Below are 26,946 nucleotides of genomic sequence, written 5' to 3' on the forward strand. Positions count from 1 at the left end.
AGTTGTTTCATTCATTGTAAGCCATGTAATCATAATTGCAGCAGTTTTGTTTTTAAAAATAAAGCAATCATCGTTTCATCTATTCAATATTACAAACCTTGCTGTTTACCATAAAAATTTGGCCTTGAGAATTTTGTGTACAGGAATTCCAGGAGCTATCTTTAAGTACTGCTCCTATGATGTTAGTCTTCTTGGGGTAAAGAGTGTAGGAGAAAACAGACAGCTGTGGCCAGGAGATGTAAGGGAAAAAATCCTTTTGTGCAACTCTTAGGGGTGTGTTGAGACTGCTGGTGAAGCAAAGGATTTGGGGGCTTTGTGTAGTGGTGGTGGTATTTTTAAAAGGTACACTGGAGTTTTAGTAAATTTATATGTTTAGTTTCCTGAGTTTTCAAGGGCAATAGGAGAAGTTGTAAATTCTGCCATGGTGTCATCCTACGATGGTTTCCCCACTTCTGAGCCACAGGGTGGTGCAAAGTGGTCCATCCCTCCCCTCTCCTCCTGGAAGTCGTTTCTGAAGTTGCTATGTGAGGGGATTTGGACACACAAAGGACTCACTGTTGGTAGAGGAATCTTAGTACCCATTTTAGACCTTTTCTCACCCCTGCTATGTTCAGTCCATGTAGCTGGTTTTCCAATATAGCCCCTTCCCACTGTGCCTTTTCAGTCTTCCTGGCCCTGTTTCCTTGCCTGCCAAGTCCAAAGGTCCCCAACCAAGCTACTGCTGGCCAGTGCAAGCTGAAATCTGTTTCCTCCACTGTTCCTAATTACTTTTGTTTCTTGTTCTAAATTTATCTCTTCAGCCTAATTTCCCAAGTCCAGCTCTGTCTAGTTTATCTCTTTTCTGTTTTGGCCTTCAGATGTTTTCAGCATCTATGTTCCTGTTCCTGTTACACGAAGCCAGACGCTCTTCTTTCCTCCTGACTTCCTAACATATGTACCTCTTTTTTTTCCCCTCAGTTCTTTCCCTCTTGCAAACTCTGTATCACTCTCCATCTGCTCATCCAGCTTTTTCTCCAGGCTGTTCTTCTTTTCTACTGATGTGCAGTTCTCTTATATGGTCTGTGGTCTACACTTGCTCTGTTTTCCTTTCTATCCTCAGTCCTGGTGCCTTAGCAGAGTTTCCCTTTCTTCTGCTAGCTTCTGACTTCAGTCACTTTTCAGGCTTATTGCTAGCATATTGTTCTCTACCCCTAACACACATGGACCTTACTTTTCTCCTTCATTGTCTGAGCTTACTGAGGTACCACAGTTAAGAGCTTAGGGAAGACAGGGCTTTCTGCATGCTCATCTGGGCATAGCATGCCCTGCAGCACCATAATGTTGTGACTACAAGAGATGTTCAGGTCAGCCCCATGTGGGAGAATGCCTACTGGGTTCAGAAAGAGTTCTTGGATCCAGTTTGCAATTTCTGCTTCAGAAAATAAAACAAACAGACAGACAAAAAAAAAAAAATAGCTGGAGACTTCAGGCAATGTAGGGGCATAGGCATGCAAACTGCATGGATCCTTAACACAGTGAGAGCAGTGATTTGAAACTCCTATCTGTCAGTACTTGAAAGGCAGAGTTCCCAGCTTTCCCGAGTTGTGTGGATCTTTGCCTTTCTGTGCAAAATTCTTCCTCCCATAAGCTCACTTTCCTTCTAATGCAGAATAGGGTAGGTTTCAAATTTCCCCCAAAAGAAAGAAGCAGTGACAGAAAAACCGTCACTCAGTCCTGTTAGAAACATTCCTAGTTTATGGTTTGGGAGTGGAGTCAGACTCCTTTATTGCTGAACAAATGGTGTAAAAGGCTTCCAGAGAGCATTTTTCTGTAAAGAATGCAAGGCTTTAGTAAAACATACATTCTCCCTGGAGGATTTCAGCATTTTCCGATTGGTGCCTTTTATGGCATACGTTATGTATTGACACAGATTAAGTTTCCCTCCTGTCTGGAACAATGCATGCTCGGGAGGAGAGCTACTGACCTAGCAATAAGCGTGAACAGCTCACGGCAAGTGGTGGAGCAGAGCTCCTGGAGGACGGCTAGCTGAAGGCAGAGCACTCCCTTCAGCTGTGCCATTCTGACTCTCTCCTCCTCCTTCTCCCTCTCCTCCCTCTCTCTCTCTTTTTCTTCCCCTCTGTCCTTCACTGTTACCCTTTCCCTAGACCACTTGGCTTTGTTGTGCTGCTTGTCTGACTAGCAAGAGGGGGATTGGCTGCTCGCCGGCTCAGGGAGCGCTTCCCCGCGGCTCACCCCAACCCACCCACCCACGCCTGGGTCAGGAAATGTGAGCAGGGATGATGGAGGCGGAGAAGCGGGGCTGAAGGTTCGCACCGGCGCTGGATGTGACAGCAGGCAGCCGAGCGCTCCCCAGCCTGTGCAGCGTCCGACCCCAGGTCCGGCACGGACCTGACCATGGAGGGCTGCCGCTGGGCAATTGCTGGCACCCTGCTCCTGGCTTCCCTCATCCTGGTAAATGCCATTTCTTTCCCGCAAGTATGTGTCGATTGCAGCTGATACTGTGTCTGTGTGTATATATGCGGGTGGGTATGTTTTTAATCTTTGGGACTGCAGTTAGAGAGAGTTTGTTTTGAACACATCGTGTAACTCCTGTCCTCTCTAAAGTATTGCAGGCGTGGAGCCTTGATATTGTGAGTTGCTGCAGGTAGAACCAAGAAGTTGATGTTGGCATCACTTTTATAAACTTGGAGAGCAATGACCTGTGAATGGTGATTTAACTGCTTGGGATTTAGAGAAGAGCTGTTTCTCCTCTCTTTAAATCAAACTTTATCATGCTGTAATGTTCCTGAAATTTTCTTCCTTCCTGAAAAAACAGAAGAGAAAAAGTATTTTTCAGTCATGCACATGCAGAGAAACAAGGTACAGCATGTACTGAACTTTTTCCTGCAGCCAGTTTAAGTAAGCTCTCATTACTGCTGTAACTCATTACAGAGACAAGTTTATACCAACTTCTACAAGATACATTATGTGATATCTGGTATACTTCAGGGCTGCAAAGCCAATCATTACTTTATGATTTTCTCACATACTTCCCCTCATTATCCTGGTAGGATGCTCTACAGCTGAGCACTGGAGCTCTGCTGTTTGATTGAGATTAAATGATCCATTTTGACTCATACTTAATTTTGTAAGTATGAGCTGTATGTTTGCTATCAGAAAATCTGCAGTAAGAATAGTAATATGCACACACATTCTTGGCATACATGTGTATTGTCTTTTTCTGAAGATTTGACTGAATGTAGTCATTCAAATAGGAAAGAATCTTAAAGAAATGTATGAACTTTATAGCAGCTTGCATCTTCCTATTTATCTGTGTAATACAATCTATGATAATCATTGTAAACTAATCTTAAGACATTTTTTTAGCAGCCAGATGGGGACTTAAACAACGGGATAACCCTATTCAAAATGCTTATTAAAAAATATTATATGATTTTTTTTAAAAAAAATTGAATATAGAATCACTAAATACTAACTAATCACAAGGAATAAGTGCTGTCTGGATTGATCTAAAAGTCTTATTTTGTTTAAAGGTCTATTCATTTAAAATACTGAATTCACACAAAACAGCATAAAGTCAGCATAAATTTTCTTTCATTTATGAAAATGAGAAGTTTATAACCTGATGACTATAATATGTTATGAGTCAATCCTGCAGTACTAATTTAGGGAAGATCAACAGGAGATATGACTCAACAAGACTGTGTAAGGACTGTAGGATTTGGCCCCATGTTAAGCTCATACTCATAACATTTGTGCTTCACTCTCCTGCTTGTGAATTAAGTTCTCAGTCCCTAATTCATGAAAATAAATAGTGCATTCTGCTGCCAACTATTATGCATTATGTTCCATACTATAGTAGTTTGTATGACTTACCCTGCCTCAAGAGATTTCCCCCCCCACCTCCCACCAAATCTTTGTGCCTTAAGAATAGTGATGTGAAGCAAGCTTAACTTTCTTTTTTGAATCAGGCTATTCTTTTGCTCTTTCCGTACTCAGGAAAATCTCTCACTTGCTTTCAGCAGGAGATTAGGTAAACATGCAAGAATTTGACTTATAGTTGGCTAGAGATAGAGGTAAGTTGTAGGATACCTTGGTATACATATTACTACTGTAGTTCATTGCAGCATGGGGTCACACAGGGCATAGTAGAAAGCTCATGGATGTTTCTGAGAAAAAAAGAGGCATTGGGTCAGGTGTGTAACCTGGCTATTAGCCTCGTAGGTATTAGCCTTTAGTCAAGTACGTGGAATTAGTTTGAAAACTATGACAATCAGCATTTCAATTTATGTGTTTCACCTTGTATCTCTCTAAAACCCCTGTCTTGCCCACACTGAGAAACATGAGCAGCTTCTAGTCATGTAGCACTCTAGTAACATCAGCAGAAGTTCACAGCTGTAAGCACTAAGGCTAGGTAACAAATGCTTACAGGATTGGTCTTCCAATAATTTATCACATGTTCCAATATTTTCAGTACGGCACTGTAGAGCAAAGTAGCGCCTAAACTATTTGTTCTACACCCTTGCCTCAGTAATGAGGTTGCACAGCCCAGACGTGCACAGTGCATGCTCACATGAAGCTAAGGGGCAGTATCAGCAATAACCTCTGCTGTTACCCTCGTTAGCCAGCAGGTAGAGTCTACTTCAGGGCAGACGACCTGGAGTGGTGTAGTAGTGAGTGTAGCTCACTACTCCATCAGAGTTCTTAACCTTCTTCAGAAGAAATTGTATTCATTTTCAGTTGAGTGGTGTTTCGGTAAGGTCTGTGGGGGCTCAGCAGTTTATTGTTTAACTGCCCTAGAACTTGCTCCATACTCAGACATCCAGTTTCCCTGGCATAAATGGGAGTTACGTACTTTCATAGATACTTTTGAGAATCTGAGCCATAACACTAGATGCCTGTTTTGAAAAAGTAGTATCAGACTGAAAGTAACTTGAAACGACAGTTTCTCTCTTTGCAGACTAAGACCGGGTATTTGGAGAATTTTGCTCATTGCTTAGTGAACTTTTGCATGCTAAGGAAATATTAGCACACCATTTTTACAAGAAACAAAAGAAAGCAGGCAATCTATTCTGAAGATTCCCTTTTCTATTGGTTTAAAAATAAAAGCCTAACACAAGCAAATCACAGTTGTCTAACTCAAAGGAAATGTGGCCAAAACCATAACCAGCCATGTGTTCATCTGAACTTGAAGTCAAATCACTTCATGTCAGAAGGGCATTTAATAATCACATTTGCATTTGTTGTTTGCATCTTTTCAGCAGCCTTTTTTTAGCTCTCTTTGTTGCTGTTGTGCTACTTACAAAAGTAACACTAGGAACTGTAATAAAGTACATGTGTTTTTCTGCAGGATTTCTTTCTTTTGCTGTGCTAATTTGTACATGGAAAATAGTCAAATACAATAGTCCATTCCTTCCAGGCTCTTTGGCATTACATTCCCCTATTATCTAACTGGGTCTGTCTTGGATGACCACAAGCACAATTAGCCAGTGGAATGAATATGATGTTTCTTGTTTACATCTGAGTGTACAAAGCTTGACAGTTTTTCCTTTCACGTGTAGATAGGTCTACCTACTGTTGTATGTCTGCTCCTCTGTTTCTACAACTGTAGCTGTATAGAGCGGGATTTTTCCAGTACAGGGTCCAAAGTGCACACATACATTTTCATGCGTAGTCATGCCTATGTAGAGATTTGATCACATCAGTTGGGTAAAATGCACTGAAATACAGAGTGCAGCTATACAAAGCTAAGATTTATTCATGTGAAGGAGTGCAAAATTTCTCACCCTTGTGGTTTTTTGACAGTGCTGCTGTGCTCTGAATGTCTTGTCTATAAAACAAAACAATTTCTTATATGAAGGTCTAGATAATACTAAGTATGTATACTCATCACTTTCTTCTTACATTCCTCTAGAATTTTGTGTTTGGACTTATTTTATTGATCTCTTCCTTCAGATTTTTTTTTACGTATATCATTTATTCGCTCTTTTTCTACCAAGTGCAAAGGCTTTCATGAACTGAACTAAGGTTGTGTTACAGGTTTTTTTTCTTTTGGACTTCAGTGAATGGGAGTCAGTACTTTATGTAGGCTGTTGAGCTATTGGTCTGCCCTTCAAATGTCAGTAAAGTTAAAAATGTTTTGTTTTAATGACTTTTGCTAGTTTCATATGTTTGGCAAAGAATAGTAAAAGGAGCTATGAAATTGAACACTGTGGACAGTCTAAACGTTGTAGTATAGTCACCTGTAGTCATGGATCTGTCAGCTGGACAAACTTATATGCTTAGGAGGTTCGTGAGTTAATGTAAAGCCTGAGTAGTCCACATGCCCAGACAAATAATTCTTCAGGAGAGGGCTATGAATCTTTGCATAACTGATTTCTCACTGAAGCAAACAAAAACTGAAACCCTTATAACTGTGTTGTTAGCCATCCAAATATAACCTCGTGGTTTCTGTTACAGTGTTGTTGTCCTGTCAAATCTGCAGATGGCACTGTTGTTTCTATTGCTTTTCTTAGCTATTTTCTTAAGCTTGTAAGAAAAGTAAGAAAATTATTACTGTATGGGCAACAATTACATGGAAAAGAAATGGGAAATTGCAGTCTGTTGCCACGGAGGCATGTACTCTCTCGTATGAGGAAGGAAAGCAGAATAATAAGACCATCCTTATAGAAACAATCAGAAAGCTGAACACAGTGAAAAAACAGTGAAAACACATCAACCACCAGATGCTATGGTATCAGGATGGGGAGCAGGAAAAGGAGAAAGAAATTACTTGTTCCAGTCCAAGCCAAGGGCAGTTATGAAAGAAGTCTTCTCATGTGGTGGACAGCAACTAATCAGAAGCTGGCACGAAACATTGAATTCCATCAGAATATCATACTCTGTTATGAACCAGAACTTATTCCTAACTGGTGTACAGGAGTGGCTAACTTTTGCTTTTGGCACCTCCATCATTTCATATTAGCCAGTGGACGTAGGCTTGTCGTAACAGATGGTTGACCAGCTTTGAATATTCAAGGTCTTACAACATCCCCTAGCCCTTAAATGTATGTTCAGGCAAAATTGGGGAAGTAACCAAGAGATATACATTTCATGGAGTGATGGAAAATCTTTTCTAGGTCCTTAATGCTATATAGTGTTGAACACAGACCAATAATAGTCAATGCTTAGTGCAACCTGATCATTTAGATGTCCTTCTATCTCAGGGAATGTAAAACATTTCATCACAGGTCTTGAGATTTGCTATCATGCGCGCTAAGACTCACTGTACATGTTCAGACCTATTTTTTTAATCAGCCAAAATATTTCCATATGCAAAGTGGACACAGAGAGAGGGTTGTCTGTTGGGGATTATAGATACTAGAAAGATTTAAAGGTTGGTATCGTGGTTTTAAAGATGCTATTCTCAAATGTTTCATTTGTCTTTCAAGATAATTGTATGCAGTATCTTATCTGTCTCTCTTGAAGGCTCTCCCACAACCAGATAGGGTCATCAGCCTTTAAAGTTTTTGCCCTCCTTTTTGGAAGTGACAAATACCATTCCTAGAATGCTAACTGTTAATACAAATATAATGGTTCATAAGTATAGTATTAGCTAAGATTTGAGAGCAAGCTTCTCATCTATACAAATTTATTTGCCTCTGTTAACTGCAGTAGAAGTATATTAAACTCCACCTGCTCAGACTTTGTATTAAAGTCTTTTCATTTAATAACTGTTTTTATGTTGAGCTTTTACATGTGGTATTTAGATGCCATGCATGGGAGCAATTAAAATACGTTCAAAAAGCATTGGTCATGAATATCTTCTTGTGAAACCTCTGAGTGGCCAATTTATCTTATTTTCAACAGGACACCTTTGCTGGGTGTTGTCAGTTTGTTACGGCCTGAATCTGAGTGTGCACATTGAAGACTACTGTAGGCCAGGACCTTCTCTCTGCTTCACTGACAGTGAGATGTTACCATATCAAAGATTACTAACTCCAGGTGCATTTCTAGGGGTTTTTTTTTTCTTTTTTTCTTCAAGTACCCTGATTAGAATTTCATTTCACATATGAGCATGTTTTTTCTTTTTGCTGCCAGAAACCAACTTTTCCAAATTTCTTATAAAAGTAGCTAAAGTTGTGGTGAAATTGGAAGGCAATATGGACAGGTGACTGGGGGAAGGAAAAGCAGCATTTGTACTTGTGAGATTTAATTTGCTTCCAAGGCAATCCTATGTATAAATCCTAATAGTTTTGCCACCTGTGAATTATTTGGACTGTTTATAGGAGCAGTCCTTTTTCGAGTTGTGTACAGAAATAAGTGGTATGTTCACTCATTCTACAGTATATTAATTTTAACATTGTTTCCATTTTCATCTTCACTGCCTTTATGGAATTTCTTCCAAAGCTTGAACCCTTTAGAGGTTGTCCTGAGATTTCTGCCTTTCAGGGACTTCTTGTAGAGCAAGTCCAGCAGAGAGGGTGTCAGGGTGGAGGGAAGGGGGTGTGTGATAACGTAAGACATCCTGAAATAAATTCCAAGAGTGCTCAAGGAATGAGACAGGAAATTATATGCAACTTATAATAAATTCAAACTGTCCCATAAAATAAATATTACTCATTTTGTTTCCATATGAATGTACTGTAGGGGTGTCAAATTTCCCCTTCTAGCTTTGTTGGATATAATCTCAGTCCCTGTTTGAAGTTTGCTAGTGTATTGTTCAGATCCTGTGCTATATCAACAGACTCAGAAATGAAAGGGAATAAAGGAAGCAATAAGTTCTCCTACCGTTCTGGTGCTGGCATCATATTGGTGCATTATTTATTTATTTACTTACTTAACTGGCTTATTTAAATCCCCATATTTCTTTCAGCCTGGACTGTTAAAAGCATCTGTTGTTGAGGGCAAATATAACTGCCCTTTACAAGCCCAGGGCTGTCTTTTCTTTTTTCATTTTGGTATATGGATGGATTATGATTATAAATGTGTTTTGGATATGACATTTTCATAGTTCCTGTAACTTTTAAAAAAGAGAGTGGGGGGTTTTCATGTTACTGTGGTATCGCCAATATGTTCCTTAAAGGTCTAGCCAGGGCCATGTTTTAAAGATAAAAGATCTGAATCAGCTCAAGGAGAGAGGGAATTCTCTGAAACCAAAAACATGAGTTGTCACAGCTTGAATCATAAGACTCTGCCTTGCTAATCCAAACTTTAGCAGTGTCATCATTCTCTGATGGGCTCAGCCACCCGTCAGTGCTGGTGAGCACCAGGGCAAGTGGGAGTGCGTTATCACATCTTACTAGAGCTGAAGACTGGCTTAGAGAGGAATGCATACCCTTTCTCTGCAGCATACTGGTTCCAAAGTGTGGCTATGTCTTTTCTTTTATTTGGTGAGAGGAATGGAAACATAAATATTTTCACCATGTGTGATATTACAGGGCAGCATGAGAGTAGCAGCAGTTTATATCCTGATAGTGTCTAGGTCCTTCCATCTTTGTAATTCAATGTAAAATCATGAAAAAAAGAAAATCTGGTACTCCTAGAAAACTCCAGCTTGGTACTGCAAACTCTCAACAATTGAGTGTCTTTTCCTTTAAAGAAACATTAATTTGAGAACAATTACTTGGTGATCAAGGGGGGGAATAAATATGTAAGATAAACTCTGAGGTTTATAGTTAATTCCTAAGGGTCCCATGAACATTTTTTTTTCCTGTCTTCCCTTTTTTTTTGTTACAACATGGGATCTTGAGCTTTCTCCGTGATTTATTTATTTATTTACTTCTCCCTCTTCCCTTCCTCCCCCTTTCTTCCTTCCTTTCTTTTTTCCTTCTTCCCTCCCTTTCCCTCTTCCTCTCTTCCCCTCTTTCTCTTCCCCCCCTACTTTTTTACACAAATATTTCCCTTTCAGTTTTCCTGCCTCCACCAAAGTTTAAAGTTTCAACCCTTTATACGGCCCCTTGTTGTTAAAATAAACACATACATGGCTCCATGAGGTAACTGAGGGAGATGGCAGACCATCAGAAGAATGGGAGGCTTCATTTATTTTGAATAAACCTCATAATTGCAGGTGTTTATCTGAAATTACACAAATCCCCTTCACTGAAATGCCTCCTGACCAGAGAGTGCCATCTTTCTATTGCAGCCTATGGCACCTTGTCCTAATGCTCTGACCTGCTCCAGAGGAGGCTGAGCCATTCTAGGGCTGATGAGCCTGTTAAAATCTATGCTGATGTGACAAGGTCTTCTAGCTCAGACTTTCAGAACCAGAGTTTCTAAATCCAGTCCACATGGGGTTTGGCGCACATAAGAGGACCCACTGTTGGATGTCATGACCTGTATGGAGAGTTAGGCTGGGTGAATATCTGAAGCTTAAGGTCAGTTTACTAAAGCAAGGGAAAATGGCTAATACACATTCCCCTGGCTCTTTGGGGGAGACAGTGGTTCACCTGTGGGGCTGGGAGTGTCAGCCATATGTTGGCTATTTTTTCTTGAAGCTGATGGACGCAGCCCAGCCAGCACATAGCTTTCACCTCTCACCACTTAGAAAACATTTGGCATGCAGTAGGCCTTGTGACAGATAAGAGTTTTACTTTTCTCTCTTTTCCTTTCTGTGTGCCTCTGTGGGCTCTTTCCCCGACTGCAGTTCTTGCTACGTGGAAGGCAAACCCGAAGTCCTGGAGTGCAAGATGCACTTTTGAACCCATGCTGTTGGGTGGGTTCCGAATTCTGGAAAGTGATTTCACCCATCCTGCATCTGAACCAGTCCTAGCCTCGAAAACCCTTCTGAGTCAATCAGGCGACAAGTCTGAAGCTGAGCCAGCTTGGACCTGCTCTGTATTGGATCACCCATGCCTGGTGTTTACACCAGCACGGCAGGATTTAAATACAACAGGGTGTTGTAACTTGGGTTTGTGAGAGCAAGAAAGCAAGCTCTTGTATTCACATCACTCTCCTGGTGTATATTTTCATATGGGTAAGTGGAGTGAGAGATAGGACTGATCTGAGTTTTATAAGGCACTGTTATAAAAAGTTACAGGGAGCACAGCGTGCAGCATGTTGAAGTGATATGGTGTCAGCTCCATCCTCTGCCAGCAACCCGCCCCCCCAGCTGGCTGCTGCCCTTTTGGGTGAAGAAATGAGCTCACGTTTGGCACATTTCTCCTGGGATACAACTTCCAGTCCAGGTTTGGGGATGGCTGTTTAGCTCCTAAACTCCTGAGATAGCTGTTTATCATTTCTTCCCTGTTTTGTTGCAGACTAGAAGCTGTGTACTCCCTATTATGTTTGAAGACACTGCATATATACAGTTGTATGACTTGTTTCAGGACAGGAAGAATCCCATAGGACCTTGGGGACAGCACTGACAATGTTTTCATTCTTCAGAGAGCACTTGATGTGTGGAGCTAACAACTGTCAAAGGGTGCAAATGTGTTTTCAGGATGACAGACTTCAGTGTGACACTTTGTCCTTATTATTTGTGCAATAACCATATCAGGTCATATATGGCTAGGAAGAGAGGAGGGGTTATTTCCCCCTTGGTTAACCTTTGCTTTCCTGTGCAAAAGGAAAAGATGCCATAATTTCCCTTTTTTTGTTCCCTTATTAATAAGCCTGCCTTCCATGACTGTGCTGTTAAGAGTAAAAGAAGACAAAAAGGAATGCAGCGCTGAAAAGGACTAACACAGCAAATTTTTACTTATGTCCCTGGGAACCGAGCTAGCTGTATGTGTATCAGGTGTCTTCCTTCAGGGTAAAAAAAAATTGTCCACCTATTGCCTTTCCCCCTGTCTGTGTTCAAAGGAGCAGAATAAGTATTGAAAAGCTGCAAGAGGATCTCAGTGAGATTTCTTCTTCTCTCCTTCTCATCAAGGTGTCTTCCCCTGTTTCTTCTAAGTGATAGATGATGTTGATCCTGAAGAAAGAGTAAATTAAAAACTACCCAGAAGGAGATTTGGACTTTTTTGTTTATTCCTTTCTAAGAGGCTGAAATATAAAAATAAATCCTGGCCTATTTATCTGCACTAGCAAAATCTGAACATAAAGTAATTACCCAAAGTACAGTATATACCCTCACACATGTGTGCTCCTGTGCCAGTGCCTTCCTTGGGGCGTGGAGTCACTCAGATCAAGGGTTCCCTGTGCCAGGGGTTTTCCATAGGAAATACACTCTTGATCCCCTCACAGGCCTTTTGCCTGGTCTTGCAAGTGCAAAGGAGGCAAAATTTCCTAAGTTAATTTCCAAAACTGTGGAAGCCTGAGGCAAGTGCGCTGGTAATGTTCAGCTCATAGCCCCACACCCAGTAGAAGGGAACTGCTGCCCTGCAGGGAGCAGGGGAGCCAGTGTACAAGGTATAGCCACTTCCACCTCAATATGTCTGATCCTCATTGCAACTACTTTTCTTTCCAGGTGATTTGCCAGAGAAAACAGTGTTTTAGCAGTAGTTTGCACAGTTCTATAATCATCCTTTTGATGGAACAGCATGCAGTGAATCACGGGAGCAATTGTACCTGTGGTCACTCAGCATCTCAGGTGCAGTAAACAGCTCTGGCAGCTTGGGTGCAAGGGCATTTTCTCTCTTCATCTTCTTTTAACTTCTGTGAGAGCAGAACTCCCATTACTTTGGTAAGAATGCCAGGTAGGGAGGTTTTTCTGGCTTGTGTGGTCCTTTTGGAGGGCAGCTGGGTGGCAGGTCTAGTGGCTGATGTCCTCTCTTTGTCTTTACAAGGGATACACTCAGGGTAATGGGAAGAGAAGCTATCTACCACACCAGCTAAACAGTGTTCATCCATCCTGACACTGAAGCAGACCACTTGGGAAAAGAAAATAGGTTGGCGTTCATTCCCAGTAAGTCCTTGGACATACTGCTAAGGCTGGCTTGGGGACCTCTGCTTTCATGAGGTGCATGAAATGGGCAGATATCTGCTTGGAGCTGGAGGGCAGCTATTGTCATGGGGAATCCTAGTGCTTCCAGGGAATTATGCTCCTCACAAGGATAAGGCTTACTTTAATAAGCCCTTTCTTCAGTATGGTACAGTTATTGTGGAAGAGTGGATGTGCTTCAGTCATACAATACTGTTTAAAATGAAGTGCAACTCTTTGCCTAGATAAATTAAACGGGTTTTGTGCATTGCAAAGTGGATGTGTCAGAATATTTTACTTACAATGTTTCTAAGTAATCACTCTGAAAAGTTTCAACAACTAGTCAGGAATGTCTTGCATATTAACATTTTGTTTGACAGTAATTATGAATATTAATTCAGCTGGCTGTGATTTTGTTCTGCCTTGCCTTCCTTCGAAAGCCAGAGATTTCCAAGCAATTTCCCATCTAAGCTGTAATCCAGCTGTTTCCTTGGATGGAATGCAACAAAGATACACAACATTGTGCAAATGAATTCTTATAAACCATATATTTGCATTGGTTGAAATTTTGAAAGATAGGTTTCTTAAAAAGAGATGAGGTCACTGGCCTTGTCTCCTGCTGTTACACACCTAGGTAAGTGCTGAGACCAGTTTCTTCCTGGTTCACTACAGACAGCATTTCAGTACTGTGTGAAGTATGTATTTGACCTAAGTGACAACCATCAGAAGATGATCAAGGATTACTCAAAGAAGGAGATGTATGCCTTGGCAAGAATTCATATAGGGATGCACTTGGATATATCTGAAAAGGGAGGGCAGAAAGACCATATAATAGGGAAAAATACTGGTTTTCTGTCCCTAATATCATTTTCACAGTAGCAAAAGACAAGTCTAGGCAGTGGCCTCGAAGGAGCCTTGCATATTGTCACTGACAGTTCATCATACCCCTAAACAATGGGGATATGATAAGAAACAGATGATTTAAATTTCTTAACCAAACCCAGAGGTGCATATCATCTGGGAAATAACTGTGGCTTAAAGTCTGTATCAGTGCCTTAGTCCAACAAGAGGTTAACTGCATTTTTCACTATCTTGCTGTTTAATCTAGGGAACACACTGAGTGCTTGAAAAATATGACTTTAGCAGTGTTTTACTGAATGAGGAGGAAGACTGGAACCCTTGGAAACTGAGGAGCAATTAAACAATGTGATCTGCATTTATACACACAGTTTTCTGTGTGACACTGACAAATAGTTGGATTCTGTAGGGATAGCACCATTCCAGACAAAATTTTAAATTCAATTCCAATATGTGACTAAGATTTATTTTCTTAAGGCTGAACTTCTTTTATAGGTCTCAGGATATGAACAGAGGTTTTGCTACTCTTCATGTTTCTCCCTCTGTGCACCCACACACATGTGTACACACATGCTCTTAGAAGAAACGTGGTTCTCTCATCAGGGATGGCAGCTCCTGGATGGCCAGGCAGCTGTTGTGATTTAAGGATGTGTGACACTTGTGGTTTTTACATATTATTCCAGATAGTTTAAATGATTTCTGTGTACTGTGTGTTAGTGGAGAGGGTAGGAAAGACCTGTTATTCATCTCATAGTCCATATATAAAATGACTGCCTGACAGCTCTTTAATAAATTCAGAAATTACTGTTAAACACTTAAGCTGGATTTTTTTAAGAATAAAATTGGATACCTAGCTCTATTAGTCTTACTTCTGTCAGATTATTTATATTATAAATGTCAGATTGTTTATACTATAAGAAGTCCTTTGTTCAGCTTGTAGTTTACAGACTTCTTTTTCCTCTTGTAAGCGTCTTCACCTGAGTGCCCTATCCACTGACAGTGATTTCATTTTGTACAAGTGATCCTTCTTGCTTTCTTGTCCAAAAGCACAGGGCTTTACTTCTCTTTATCATTAGAGAACTCTTTGGGAGTTTATGCCCATTTCCTCTGGAGCTTCTGTGTTAGGTGGTAGCTGCAGGATCACCCTCAGGTTAAATATGTATTAGGGTAATGAGAGATAAAGAAAGAGCTGATTTTGATTAGTGCTAGCAGACTTTTTTTATGTAGCTCATTGATAAGCAAATTTCTTTCAGGTGACATTTCTGCCATTGATGCTGTAGATCTGAGGACATCATGAGTTTCGTGTGGACAAAGCAGTGGGTGTTTCCTGGGAAGCTCAGGCTGAGATCCACCTAGAATGGACAGAAGGGGGAAGGAAGCTCTTCTGATACCAGCAGCAGGGCATAATGAGCCTTGATGACTGTCTACATTTTGCTTCTTTAGCATACACTAGCATTTCCAGAAGCACTAACCTGGGGTACTTCTGGCAGAGATAAAAGATTTTTTCTAAGGAAGCTTTAAGTGGTGGCAGCTTTACTCCTTGCAGCTTTAAAGGCATGTACCCTACGCCCCCCTGGGTTTTTTCTCCTTTTTTTTTTCTTTTTTTTTTCCCCCCCCTGTTTATTCATGGTGGCAGGAACGTTAGGGCTTTAAAGGAGTGTTGTAGGAGTTCTTGTATTGCAGAACACTGCAATGTTCTTGACCGTTATCATGACTATTTTAATGTAGGTTCTTCAGTTTATTTTACTTTGTTGAAAGAGGGTAGAAAACATTAATTAGCAGTATAAGCTACTTTTGAAAAATCTGTGCTAAACAGTGAATTCTTACCTAGTAATGGTATATATCCTTTGAAGCTGTAACAGGCCTGCAATAGACAATCTTCAGATTTAAAATGGCTTTTCAGGAACTGCTAGAATTTCAGGCTCAATCTTAACTGTGTAGTTCACAGGAGGGGAAACCACTCTGCTTTCTTTAACATTAAACATGGATGGAGTTGAAATGAATTATGTTTATTCCACTTGTTAAAAGAAAACTTGGAGCCTGTTCCAGCTTGAGATCACGTGATTTCTGGGAATATATAGGTCTTATAACAAATCTTGGAATGCAAATAACAGGCACATGGCTCTCCTCTGGGTGGGAGTACAATTTATTTCAGAAAAATTTGGACCCTTAGAATGTCTAGCTGTGCTGATGCTTATAATTTGCGATGAGGTAAGAGTACTTGGTTCACGTGACTTTACCTTGCAATCCTTTTTAATTATGTCTTTGGGCTTTCAACCAGTGGTGAATGATCAGGACAAACATCCGTTTGCAGTTTGAAGATATCTTTTTCCTTGTAAACTAACAGCACAGAGACATTTTATTTTTAGCAGACTAAAAGTGCAAACACACATTTTCATTTTATAAAAATTACCCTTCAGAAAGCAGTCAGCTGAAATAACCTCAGTAAACTGGCTTGTCATTCCTCTTATCTCATGTCTAAATGTTAATGAGATTGTATCTAGAGGATGGATCACATCTGGCCATAGTCAGAATTTGACCACTTTAATTTTTACACTTACCCTTGCAATTATTGTGTTGGAATTAAATCCTTTTGCATTTTAATAAAGGTAGGATAAACCGAGAGTGTCAAATAATTGTTATACACTCATTAAACAAATCCAGTATCATGTCTCACAGATTAAGTTAATTTAGCTTTTTTTCCCCATCAGTAGATCCAAACCACCCATCTAAACTATCTTCCAACAGCTGTTCTGCAGAAGAAAGCGCTACATGTGTTTAAAATGCCATTACAAGCTGTGCACCGTGAAGCAAAATGAAATTGGAGGTTGGCCACACCATAGAATAATCATTATATTTGGCATAGCTGGCAACCTCCACTTGGCAAAAGTGCTAAGATAGAGCAGTAGGATCAGAGTGGAGGTGCTTCAGCAGAGCTGTTTGAAGAAAGCTTGCCTCCTGCCTGCTTGGTTTAGCTTCCTTCTCATTCACAAGATTTATTTGATTAATTAAAAAAAAATCTTTACAAATTGTGTTGGGTCCCCTTTTCAGCCTATCTTTTAATGTTCTGCTCCTGAACACCTTTAATTTGATGGAGTTTTCATTTGACCTTGGCATGCTTTGGACCAGATCCTAAAGGTCTTGCAAAAGGGTTGGCTGCCTTTGTGTCAGAAGGCCAAACAGACTCAACTCTATTTAAGTGGCATTTGTGTATTTGCCCTTTAAAATACTCTGATTTAAAAAAAGGAGCACTCATGCCCTTGAAGGGTCCATGAGCAGCAGCATGAGGAATGCAGCAGGCAACCATTGTGAAATGCTGGAGAGCCATGGTTGGGTGGACAGTCTGGTGTATTGCTGTGTACTGGTCCTGCACCTGGCCCTTGCCACTTAATGAGATCTTCCTTTCAAAAGAAATAACTGTATTTGGTGTGTTTGCAGAGAGGAAAATTCTTTCTCTTTTAACCCATGCTGCTCAAACAGACTGATGCATTCTTTAAGATCGGGTTTGGACTGTACCTTGATAAAAGGAATAATGGGAAGAGAGGGAAAGAAGAAAAAAATGGCTGGACAGGTGTCCTGCAAATTTTTTTTTTTTTTTTTTCCTCCTTCAAACAATATGTCCATAGAATTTTGCCAATTTGGCATACAGTCTGAGCTCACTTAAGCAGGTTTAACATGATCAACTTTCTATTTAGTTACCACTAATTTATTGTGCCAGTGTATGTCAGAGTAGTATCAGGCTTTTGGAAAGAATATGGCAATACAATTACTCTGTCAACCTGAGTAAGCTAAGTACTGATCCATGAGCTAATGACTTGCTTCAGGGCAGGAAGACTCCCGTGGGACCATGGGAACAGCACTGGCAATGTTTTCATCCTTCAGATGCATGGAGCTAATGACTATGAGAGGGTGCAAATGTGCACAACACTGAGATTATGGGCTTTCTGTTTTCAGGAGAACAGAGTTCAGTGCGAGACTTTGGCCTTATTGCTGAGCTGAGTATAGAGACAGCTAATAAAAGACATGAGCTTTCACTTCAGCTAATCTTATGCCTGGGTGTTTATTCGGTGTCATAGATGACAGTAGTGGGTGAACTGCAATCCCCTTGCAGAATTTTATAGGACTAAAAGGTTTCCATATTGGAAAATTCTTTCATTATTAGTGGTTAACGTATATAATGCATTCCTGGCTCCTTAAAGTATACTGAATAGTTAACCTCTTACCTTGATAAATCCCAATTAACACACATTTCATATCTTAACATGCCAGACTTAGTCCTTTGCTCTACAGACACAGACTGTTCAGTTTAGGATCTCAGTTACGTGTGACAAATTCAGTATCTCCTTTAAACAGATGTATATTGACCCTGTTCACAGCCCTAAACCATCGCCAACATTTTTGGGTTTTGCCTGTGATTAACAATATTCAAGACTGGTATATTTCACTAGGTTTCAGATTTCACGACAATTTTTTTACATAGCTTCACTAAAGATAATATGATTTCAGTGTTGAGCTATCTTTGTGGCTCAAATAATCCCTCAGTGTTGAAAACCAGAGTTGATTCCTCTAACATGGGCTAGCAATGATGCTTGGTGATGTTTCTCTATTGAAGGTGTACCATCAAAGTCTCCCTCATGTAGTTTGCTTGCCTCTTCATTTATTCCATATACAGTTAGAAATGCTATTTACCAGGTGTTGGCCCACAGCACAAGCCAAGATTTGAAGGAGAACACTGCCTGCTCTCCATCAGACACAGGCATTTTCGATGCACCTTCGCATGCTTCTTTAGGTTATTCAGTTTCTTCCAACAAAACCACGTGATCCATGAGGGACAATACCTATCTAAATTGTTAAATCATTTGTGTCCCTACAGATCTATGTTTTTGAGCTGTATTTGCATGAATGAAAATGAAATGCTGGATACATGCATGACTGCATTATTTGAGGCAGGTACTGCCGTACATTTATGAGTTAATCCTAGAAGATCTGAGCATTTCTGAATCCACCAGTGCTGCTTTTCTATAAATTTGTTTGTGCCCAACCACGGGCATTAACAATAGCACTGCCTGGGTCTGTGCCTCACATTGGAGAACTCCAGCTCTTCAGGTAGTGTGCACTTTCTTTTTTAAGTTAGCAAATAGCAGGAATAAAACAGTTAAGGAAACTTTGTCCAGAAAGTTTTCTAGATCTTTGGACAGAGAAGTTAACGATAGTTCCAGTTCCCTATGGTGAGTGCATGAAAGTCGTTATGTTGAATGTCTTTGTATCACGTTGATTCACTATGTTGTGATTCTTTTTTTTCCTCAAGAGCATCTTGGAAGGCACTTTTTAATATGCCCCTTCATAGTTTCTAACACAGTAACAAAACTTCAAAGCACAATTTCTAGTGTCTACAATACTCCACCTCTTCCTTTTAATCAAGAAAAATCCCTTGTCTCACTGTTGTCCACTGTTGCTCTTTTATAATAGCCATCAGCAGTCTCAAACTGAGGCAGAGTATGATGCTCAAAGTATGAAAGCAAGTTCATACATCAACCCCCACAACAAGAACCAGCTGCCAATCGGTAGGAATGTCAGAGAATAACAGATTTATTCATTGCTTTCAGTGACCAAGATGATATCCGATAGAAAGAAAGGTTAAAACTAGCAACAATAATTTTTGTCCTTTAAATGATTTTTTCTGATTTTTTTTTTCCTTCTCCATCTCCTCAGAGCTCCAGAACAGCTCGCTCAGAGGAAGACCGAGACTCACTGTGGGATGCCTGGGGCTCATGGAGCGAATGTTCACGCACTTGTGGAGGAGGGGCTTCGTATTCACTGAGACGCTGCCTTAGCAGCAAGTAAGTGGGTGAATGATTTTTACTTTACTGATGGGAGAATTCAACCTACTTGTATGTGTCAGATGATAAGAAGTAATCAGTAAAGGTCTTGAACTACGCTGATATTTCCAACTCGATGTCAAAAAATCAGGGTGGTGTGTTGTTTAATTCAGGCAAGCAGCCAACATGCTTGATAAGGTAACAGTCTTTTAAAATATAGTGAAAACCTATGGAGATGCAAAAGTTGCCTGGACAGCTTGCAAGGCTGCCAGCTACTGAAACGTGAAACCTCCCTACCCTTTCACCGTTTAAGCAGTAAGACTTTTCACACACTTGTACCAGACTACAACTAATTCACTGGGTTTAGTGCCCCACAGTCTCAGCCACACTGAAACTATAAAAGCATCACATTGACCCAACATGGCATCCTGAGCTCTATAAGAAAGAATGATAATTCTGCAGAGGATATCTTATGAATTAAATTTCAGGTAGGAAGTCTTCCATACCAGCAAACCCTCCCAACAGACAGAAGTAGAATGGCCCAGTGCAAAGGTGAAGTCTGGGTACCCCGTTTATTTTATTCCTCCCCAGTTACTAGCTTGCAATGGAACATAGACAAGTCATTTGACATCATTTCCACTCTATAGCATGTGTAAGTTTTACCTGCAAAGTATTTCTAGCAAATATTATTTCTGTCTACTTTAGGAAAAAGTTTACCTGTAGTAAACATGGTATATGTGATAACTATTAACAGATTTCTGATAAAGGATATGAAGGAAAACTCCAGACCAAAACTTCATGGCTTACTGCAATCTCTGACACCTTATATATTGTAGTATAAAAAATGTAATGCAATTTTCCATCCTGCATATGTTTCTTTTGTATTTTCTTTCATGTGCTTATAAAACTGATGTTAATAAAACATACTGTGACAATACACTGGAGATTGTTACCTACATTTGACATTTTAATACATGAGGCTGTTTAGTGATGACAAGAAACAGCACAAGGCGTTGAACCATAAGATCAGAATAGAGTATTGTGTATCTTAGCTTTATCTGTGGACAGTTTGGTCTCCTAGTTCCAGCTATTATTGAATTGACAGTGTGCAAAAGTCTGCTGGAAGGAGGAAAGATAGGCAAAAGCATCTACTGAAACCAGTGGAAAAAAGAAAAAACTTTTCTATTCCATTCCCATGGAAAAAAAATAGAATCATTTGGTTTTTAAACATGGGGCCAAATTCTCCTCTCTTGTTAGTTCCATAGCAAATAGTGGTTCTGCAAAAACCTCGAAACTGGGAATTGCAGAGACAGGTACTTATATTCAATCACAGTGTATCCTTTTCACACTTAGGAAAATGAGTGTTCTCCTATATGTTCCTTTAATGTAAACATGAATCCAGGCATATCAGGAGATCTGGGGAATCTGAGTAATACACGGGCTTGCTGACTACACTTCTGCTCCCTCACTGAGAACTGCCTCAGTAGTTTCTAGAGGGGAAATGACACTACTACTCCATGACAGTAGTAGTAGTCATAGTGCTCTGTAGTATGTGAGTATAAACCATTCCTTCTGGGCAGGCTCTCCCCACCTGCTTCTCTTTGATTCTTTTACTATTCAGGATGTCCCTGAAGCTACTCAGTGGAACAGGGAATAAACTCATAAATCACACAATACTTGTTTTTCATACAATACCTTACTACTGCCCTGTCAGTACAATAGCAACGCTTCTTGCCTTAAGAAACCAACTGCAAACTTTGGCCCATTCAGATTGGGAAGCCCCCTATTCCAGGGTAGGATACAGGGGTTTAACTAGGTGCACAACTTTTGCTAGGCAGTAGCAATAAATCATAAATAGTAAAATTTCACCTGGAATTAGTACAGTATCAAATATGTGATAGTTTTTCCTTTTTCCTGATCTGTGTGCAATTGCTAATTAAATAAAGGGTATAAATGATTAAATTTTGTGCTAGGCAAGCATTTTAAGTCACTAAGAAAAAGGCAGAGAGGGAGTAGGGGAAAGAAACTTATCCAGACTTCGAAGGTTTGGAAATAAGCCTGTGCACATGAATATTTCAAACCTGGCAAGTCTAGAACAAAAGTCTGCCTCTCTGGGACAATTTCTTGGTTGGTACAGTTTCCGTCATGTATTTGCTGTGTATAATTTCATGGCAGCATGAAGGAAGATACTAGATACTTTTGGCAAATGAAAACTGGCAATATATTTAGGTGTTTTGGAACAAATTACTCCTAGATGTTTCTCATCCTGGGAGGAATGTTCATAGTGCCTTATGCCTTAGTTCTGTATGAGGTGACTTTCAGAGCATTGCATGAAAAGAGAGAACCCAGTGCATCTGCTTTGAAGAAAAGCAAGGACTAATTGCCCATTCCTAAACACCGTTAGTATATGTAGCTAAATGAAGGAAAACAGTTTTCTTTCCAACTTTTGTTTGCCAAAATTATGTTAGTGCTTGTGTTGTTTGTTTTGGGAACATGTTTTTTGTTAGGCCTTCACAGCTGTGATGAAAGAATGGAAAGTGTTAGTGAGAAATTCTATTTTCTAGTGTTTTAGATGGCAAACACTTCAGGGTAGGGGCTGTTTAACAGTACATTTCATTAGAACAACTGGTCCTGATTATGCTAAGGACATTTAGTATGATAGTAATATAAATAAATATGCCTGTTACACAAGCAGACAGGAGTTGTCAGCCCAAGTCAACCATGCGTCCTGGTATCCCACGCTGACAGCGAACAGCACTGGGTCACTCTGGTGGCAGAATAAGCAGAATAAGGAAAATAACCTTTTGCTAATTAGTAGTTAAAGATTGGGCTAAACCTCAAAGCATGACATTTTTCATGCTTTTTGTTGACATTAACTCTTTATAACTTCAGATATTCTTGTTATTTACACAAAAGGACAGACTCCCCCTTTAAATGTTACAGTTGTTTGCCTCAACTCACTTGAAAGTGAACCTTCCAGGCTAATTATATATTGGGTGAAGAAGTATTTATTTTTATCATTCCAGAGTGTTTTACCAGAAGTGTTTTGTCTCAAAGAGAGGGAGTCTCTCTCTCTCTCTCTCTCTCTCTCTCTTAATACAAAGCTCAGGAAAGAGAAACTCCTTATCTGTCTCCTCTCCGTCATAAGTTGTCATGCAGCGCTGCTGATCAAAACCTGTAGAGAGAAGAACCACAGACCATTTCTGTTTTTCTTGAGGGCCAAACTAACAAATGTTGTGCTTCTACAGAGAACAGAGTTTTATTAGCTGTTGGATACTTTGGCTACAGGGACACGGAAATACACAGGCAGAGCTGGTGGAGTGACACTGCAACATGGTCTTTGCCCTCTTCCTCAGAATCTGGCTATTATTTGTTGTGGTCTGTCTATTGCAGCACATCTGGAGTTTGTCATCCAGCATAGTGATGGATAGGTATTAATCAATCCAGGTATTAGTAATAAGTGTGCATGTTGATTCAAGCAAACTCAAAGTAAGTAATAAATGGTTGAATATGTTAGATACCTGAAATTCATGTGCATTTATTTAATTTCCTTGTATTGGAATAGATTTTCAAACCTTAAAAGAAACTATAAATTCTCCTATGCAAAGTTCACCCATCCTGATCCTAAAAATATTCTGTGTGTTCTGGAATTGTACTTTACATATTGACAAGTACTGCAGTAATGTCAATAGTGTTTTACTGTTTCTAGGCTTGGCAGGAAGATAATTGTGATTTTTTTTCCTATCATCTTCCAAATTCGTCATCACTTTCTAGTAAAGCAACGCTGTCGGTAGCAGAAGAGTAAGATGTCCTAGAGTTTTGGGAATTATTTTAGCAGATAATAGATAGGTAGTCTTTTTTTCAATCTGCTTAGAAATCCTACCTGTTACTCTTGCTGCTGTTTCCGGCTAAAGCATTAAGCAAGGAACTGTTTGTATGAGTGTACAGCAGACTGCTAAGCTGGTTATGGAGTCCCATGGATACTGAATCTGGGTTAAGGTGTCAAAATTTGAGATCATCACTCTTACTTCTGGGAAATCATGTGTAAACTGCTGAATAGAGTGGAGATTTTCCACCATTAGATGAGGAATGTATGTTTAGTAGCAAAAGAAAGTCAACATTAACATCGTCCTGCCAGGTTTTCCTCAGTAATAAAAGTGACAGAGATCTAAAAAAAAAAATTAAAAAAAAAAAAAAAGAAAACAAAAAAAGAGGGAATACACACGAGAGAATCACAATCCTAGCTTTGTTTAGAGGCCTCATACTGGATCTGTTACTTGCTAGAATGCTTTTTTTCCCCCTTTCAAATACCTCCCTCCATTCCTTCAGCTGATGGCTGCCTTTTGGTAATGCAAGTGAACCAGCAGTATGAAATAACTTTTCCACCAGCTCTGCTTGCTAAATTAGCTGAAGTGAGTGATTCACTAGTTTGGTAATTCAGTCCACTGCCATTGCATTCTGCAGGATGAAAACAGTAGATCTGCATAAATGACTCTCAGTTTTATTGCAGTTTGATTCAGGTGATCAGTAAAATAGCCACCAAGACATACCTTTGGAGGTTAGGTTTAATAAACTAGCTAAATTAGCTAAAAGTAGGTCAGTATTATGCTGTGTGATGTTTTTCGTAAGACAGAAGCCCAGAATAACTTGAATTTATTTCATTAAGGAGTAATCTTTTCTCATTTTGGTCACACAGATTATCAGTTCATAAATCAAGCATCAGATGGTTTCGTGCCTGTCAGATGATGATGGAATAGATGCATGTTATCCATGTTAGTTTAAAGTTAAATAATAGAATAAGAACCCATTACAAGAACACTGACTAGCACTGAAAAGGGGATACATCAAATACTACATATTTTAAAAACAGTGTTTAAAGTTGCAATTGTATATACCTTTCATACCAAAACATTTTCTGCTGTTCTGTTGCTGCTTCACAACCGAATTTAGAATTTAGTCCAAGAATGTGGCTGTGGCCCCTAGTTTCGGGCTACAGTCACAGACTCGTCTGTCTCAGGGGCTTAGATTGCAAAAGAATCTGAAGTTTTTCACATCTAACATTGATAAATGGTCCTTTAAACTTTCTGAGTGAAAATTACAATGGAACCGTTATTCTAGTTTTTGGGTTGCTTCTTTGTCAGATAGACAAACAAATTTCTAACAAATTTCTGCAACTATTGTGCAATGATATAAATGCAGTCTGCTCTAATCCTGGCATTACTAAATAAGGCAAATTATGCCACTTTATGAAATGTTCCTATGCCAGCCATAACGATAATTTTAAATATTGTGGAGTTTTATGACTTCTAGAATAAGACCTTTGCTATCTTAAGGTCTGCAGAATAAAGAGCAAAACATATTTGCAAAAATGCTGTCATAATTGCTGAATACATCCACAAAAAAAAATAACTTTCTGATGAAGTATACCACATCACTGAATGGGAGTACAGTCTATGTCATTAAATTCTTAGGTGACCTGTGCTACCAAATGATTTTGGAGGATGGTTCTCATTACGCTGATCAAAACTGTATCTGTATGCTAGCTTAGTATATTACTTCTTGCAAATGACCTTCAGGATACCTTAATAGCTGGCTTGTTTTCTGCTTCAGTTGATAACTGTAGCTGGTTTACTCTGTAAAGGACATCCTCCATGCTATACTGTGTGATTTTAAACATTTGGAATAAATTCTGAGTATATTTAGTTTGTAGATGCTTCTGGTTAAAGCTGTGCCATCTAGCAGCATTTTAAAAGGGAACTTTTTATTCTATTTACTCTGGGATTAGTCAAATGAGTAATTATGAGAACATTTCCTGCTTTCATTTGATGGAGAAGTATTTCTATTTTTCGAGAGAGACTACAATTCTAACTCCTCCTAATGGCAGAAGCAGCAAGTGACAATCTTAAATTTGAGTCAATAATATAACAAGCTGCAAATTTCACACAATCTAGATCAACATTGTGGAGTGATTGCTGACAGTATTTGGAGAACCAGTTAATCACTGTCCTAATTTCCTACTTCTAAGCCTCAGTGAAATGGCTAAAGATATATAAAATGCTTTCCTAGTGTTGTTTGCCCGTGTAATCCATTGCTAGAGTTGCCACAGGGATGTTATAAATTGGTGTTTTGAGTTAGAAACTGATGTACTGATCTGTGTTACAATGAATGGTAATCAGCATTGTACCTACAGATGAGTGATGGATATGGTCTCTATAAATCTGTCTTTCTGTTGAGAAGTAGCCTACCTAACAAAAGTCTGTGAAGCCTTCACTTGGATTATAAACTGCTCATAAGTCCAGGTTCACTGGAAGAGCTCTTGTATGTTCATAATTCTTTCAATAAATCTGTTCTTGAATTTAAATGAAAAAGAATTAAATCAGCCAGGCCTTTGCATGATGTGGAGTTTTTGTAAGCCTTACTACCTATAAAAAAGAAGTTAAGATGTGATTCTCTAAAGCCCCAAGCAATAGATCATACATGAGAAAGCATAAGCATTTCAGCGGAGCTGGGCTAAGACATGTGATTCAGACCCAGGTTCAAACTTCCTCAAAGCATCGGGAACTAGGGTTCCTGCTCAGCACATTTGTTTTGTAAAGACCAGCTGCAAAACTTGGATCCAGATCCAAGCTCAGGCATGTTCACATTTGGGGTGTTAGTACTTTGGGGCCTGCAGTATGTTCTAGATGTTATCTTTGTGACACAGCAGGCCAGGTGAGATTTAGTATTGTATTTTCTTTCCACTTGGATTGTGAAGAGACCTCTTGCTGTTGTTTTGCTGAAAGGCACTTCTTTAATTCTTGCTTTTTTTCTGCCTTTCTTGCCTAGTAAGCATCTGAAAAACATTTGCAACTGTAATTGCTTTCTGTATATCTGCAACATGTTATATGTGCAAATGCAAAGCTAAAGACACTTTTTAAAAAATTCTTAAGAAAATAAAAAATACTGCAGTGACATATGTGAGAGACGAAATAGTTGAAAATAAACACTAGTCTGAAAGCACTCTGACAAATTTTTCTCCTTTTCCTTTATTTTTCTCAAATTTGATTTTTGTTATTTTAATTGGACTAGGCAATCATATTTTACTGAGAGTTTAGGCACTATCATTTAATGCCAGCTGTTACTTAGAAAATAATATTCAGTGGCTCTGAATAATGCAAAGAAGAATTTGAAAGTAAAAATCAGAATAAATTGTTCTGTTCAGCAATTTGTACAGCAAAAGTCCAAGGTCTGCCTTACTTCTGAGTAAATATAATGCCACCCTTAAACTCCAAGGGAAGCAGAAGCTACCCAGAGGAAGAGCTTTGTGCGGGTTGGAGCACTGTTGGAGGTGCAGCTGATCATAACATTTCCAACAAAATTCTCAAATCTGAACCATTCCTCTCATCAAAATTCCAGAGTTTAAAATGAAATTGTGACACAAGCCTAATC

The 26,946-nt window shown here is 39.5% G+C and overlaps 1 protein-coding gene across 5 annotated transcripts in view; it reads left to right on the forward strand.

Annotated features, from left to right (window-relative positions):
• The window catches only part of ADAMTSL1 (ADAMTS like 1), a 482,116-nt gene that overhangs the window by 287,881 nt on the left and 167,289 nt on the right, over window positions 1–26,946 (forward strand). For 3 of the 5 annotated variants that reach the window (XM_069777337.1, XM_069777336.1, XM_069777338.1), the window contains exon 3: window positions 19,412–19,539. In XM_069777337.1, the coding sequence (XP_069633438.1) occupies window positions 19,412–19,539 (128 nt within the window). Of the gene's footprint in view, window positions 1–1,898; window positions 2,476–19,411; window positions 19,540–26,946 lie in introns of those variants that run through there. The other 2 variants (XM_069777339.1, XM_069777340.1) reach the window with 2 other exon arrangements.

Source organism: Haliaeetus albicilla, chromosome Z (assembly GCF_947461875.1).
Source record: "Haliaeetus albicilla chromosome Z, bHalAlb1.1, whole genome shotgun sequence".
Lineage (NCBI taxonomy): Eukaryota > Metazoa > Chordata > Aves > Accipitriformes > Accipitridae > Haliaeetus > Haliaeetus albicilla.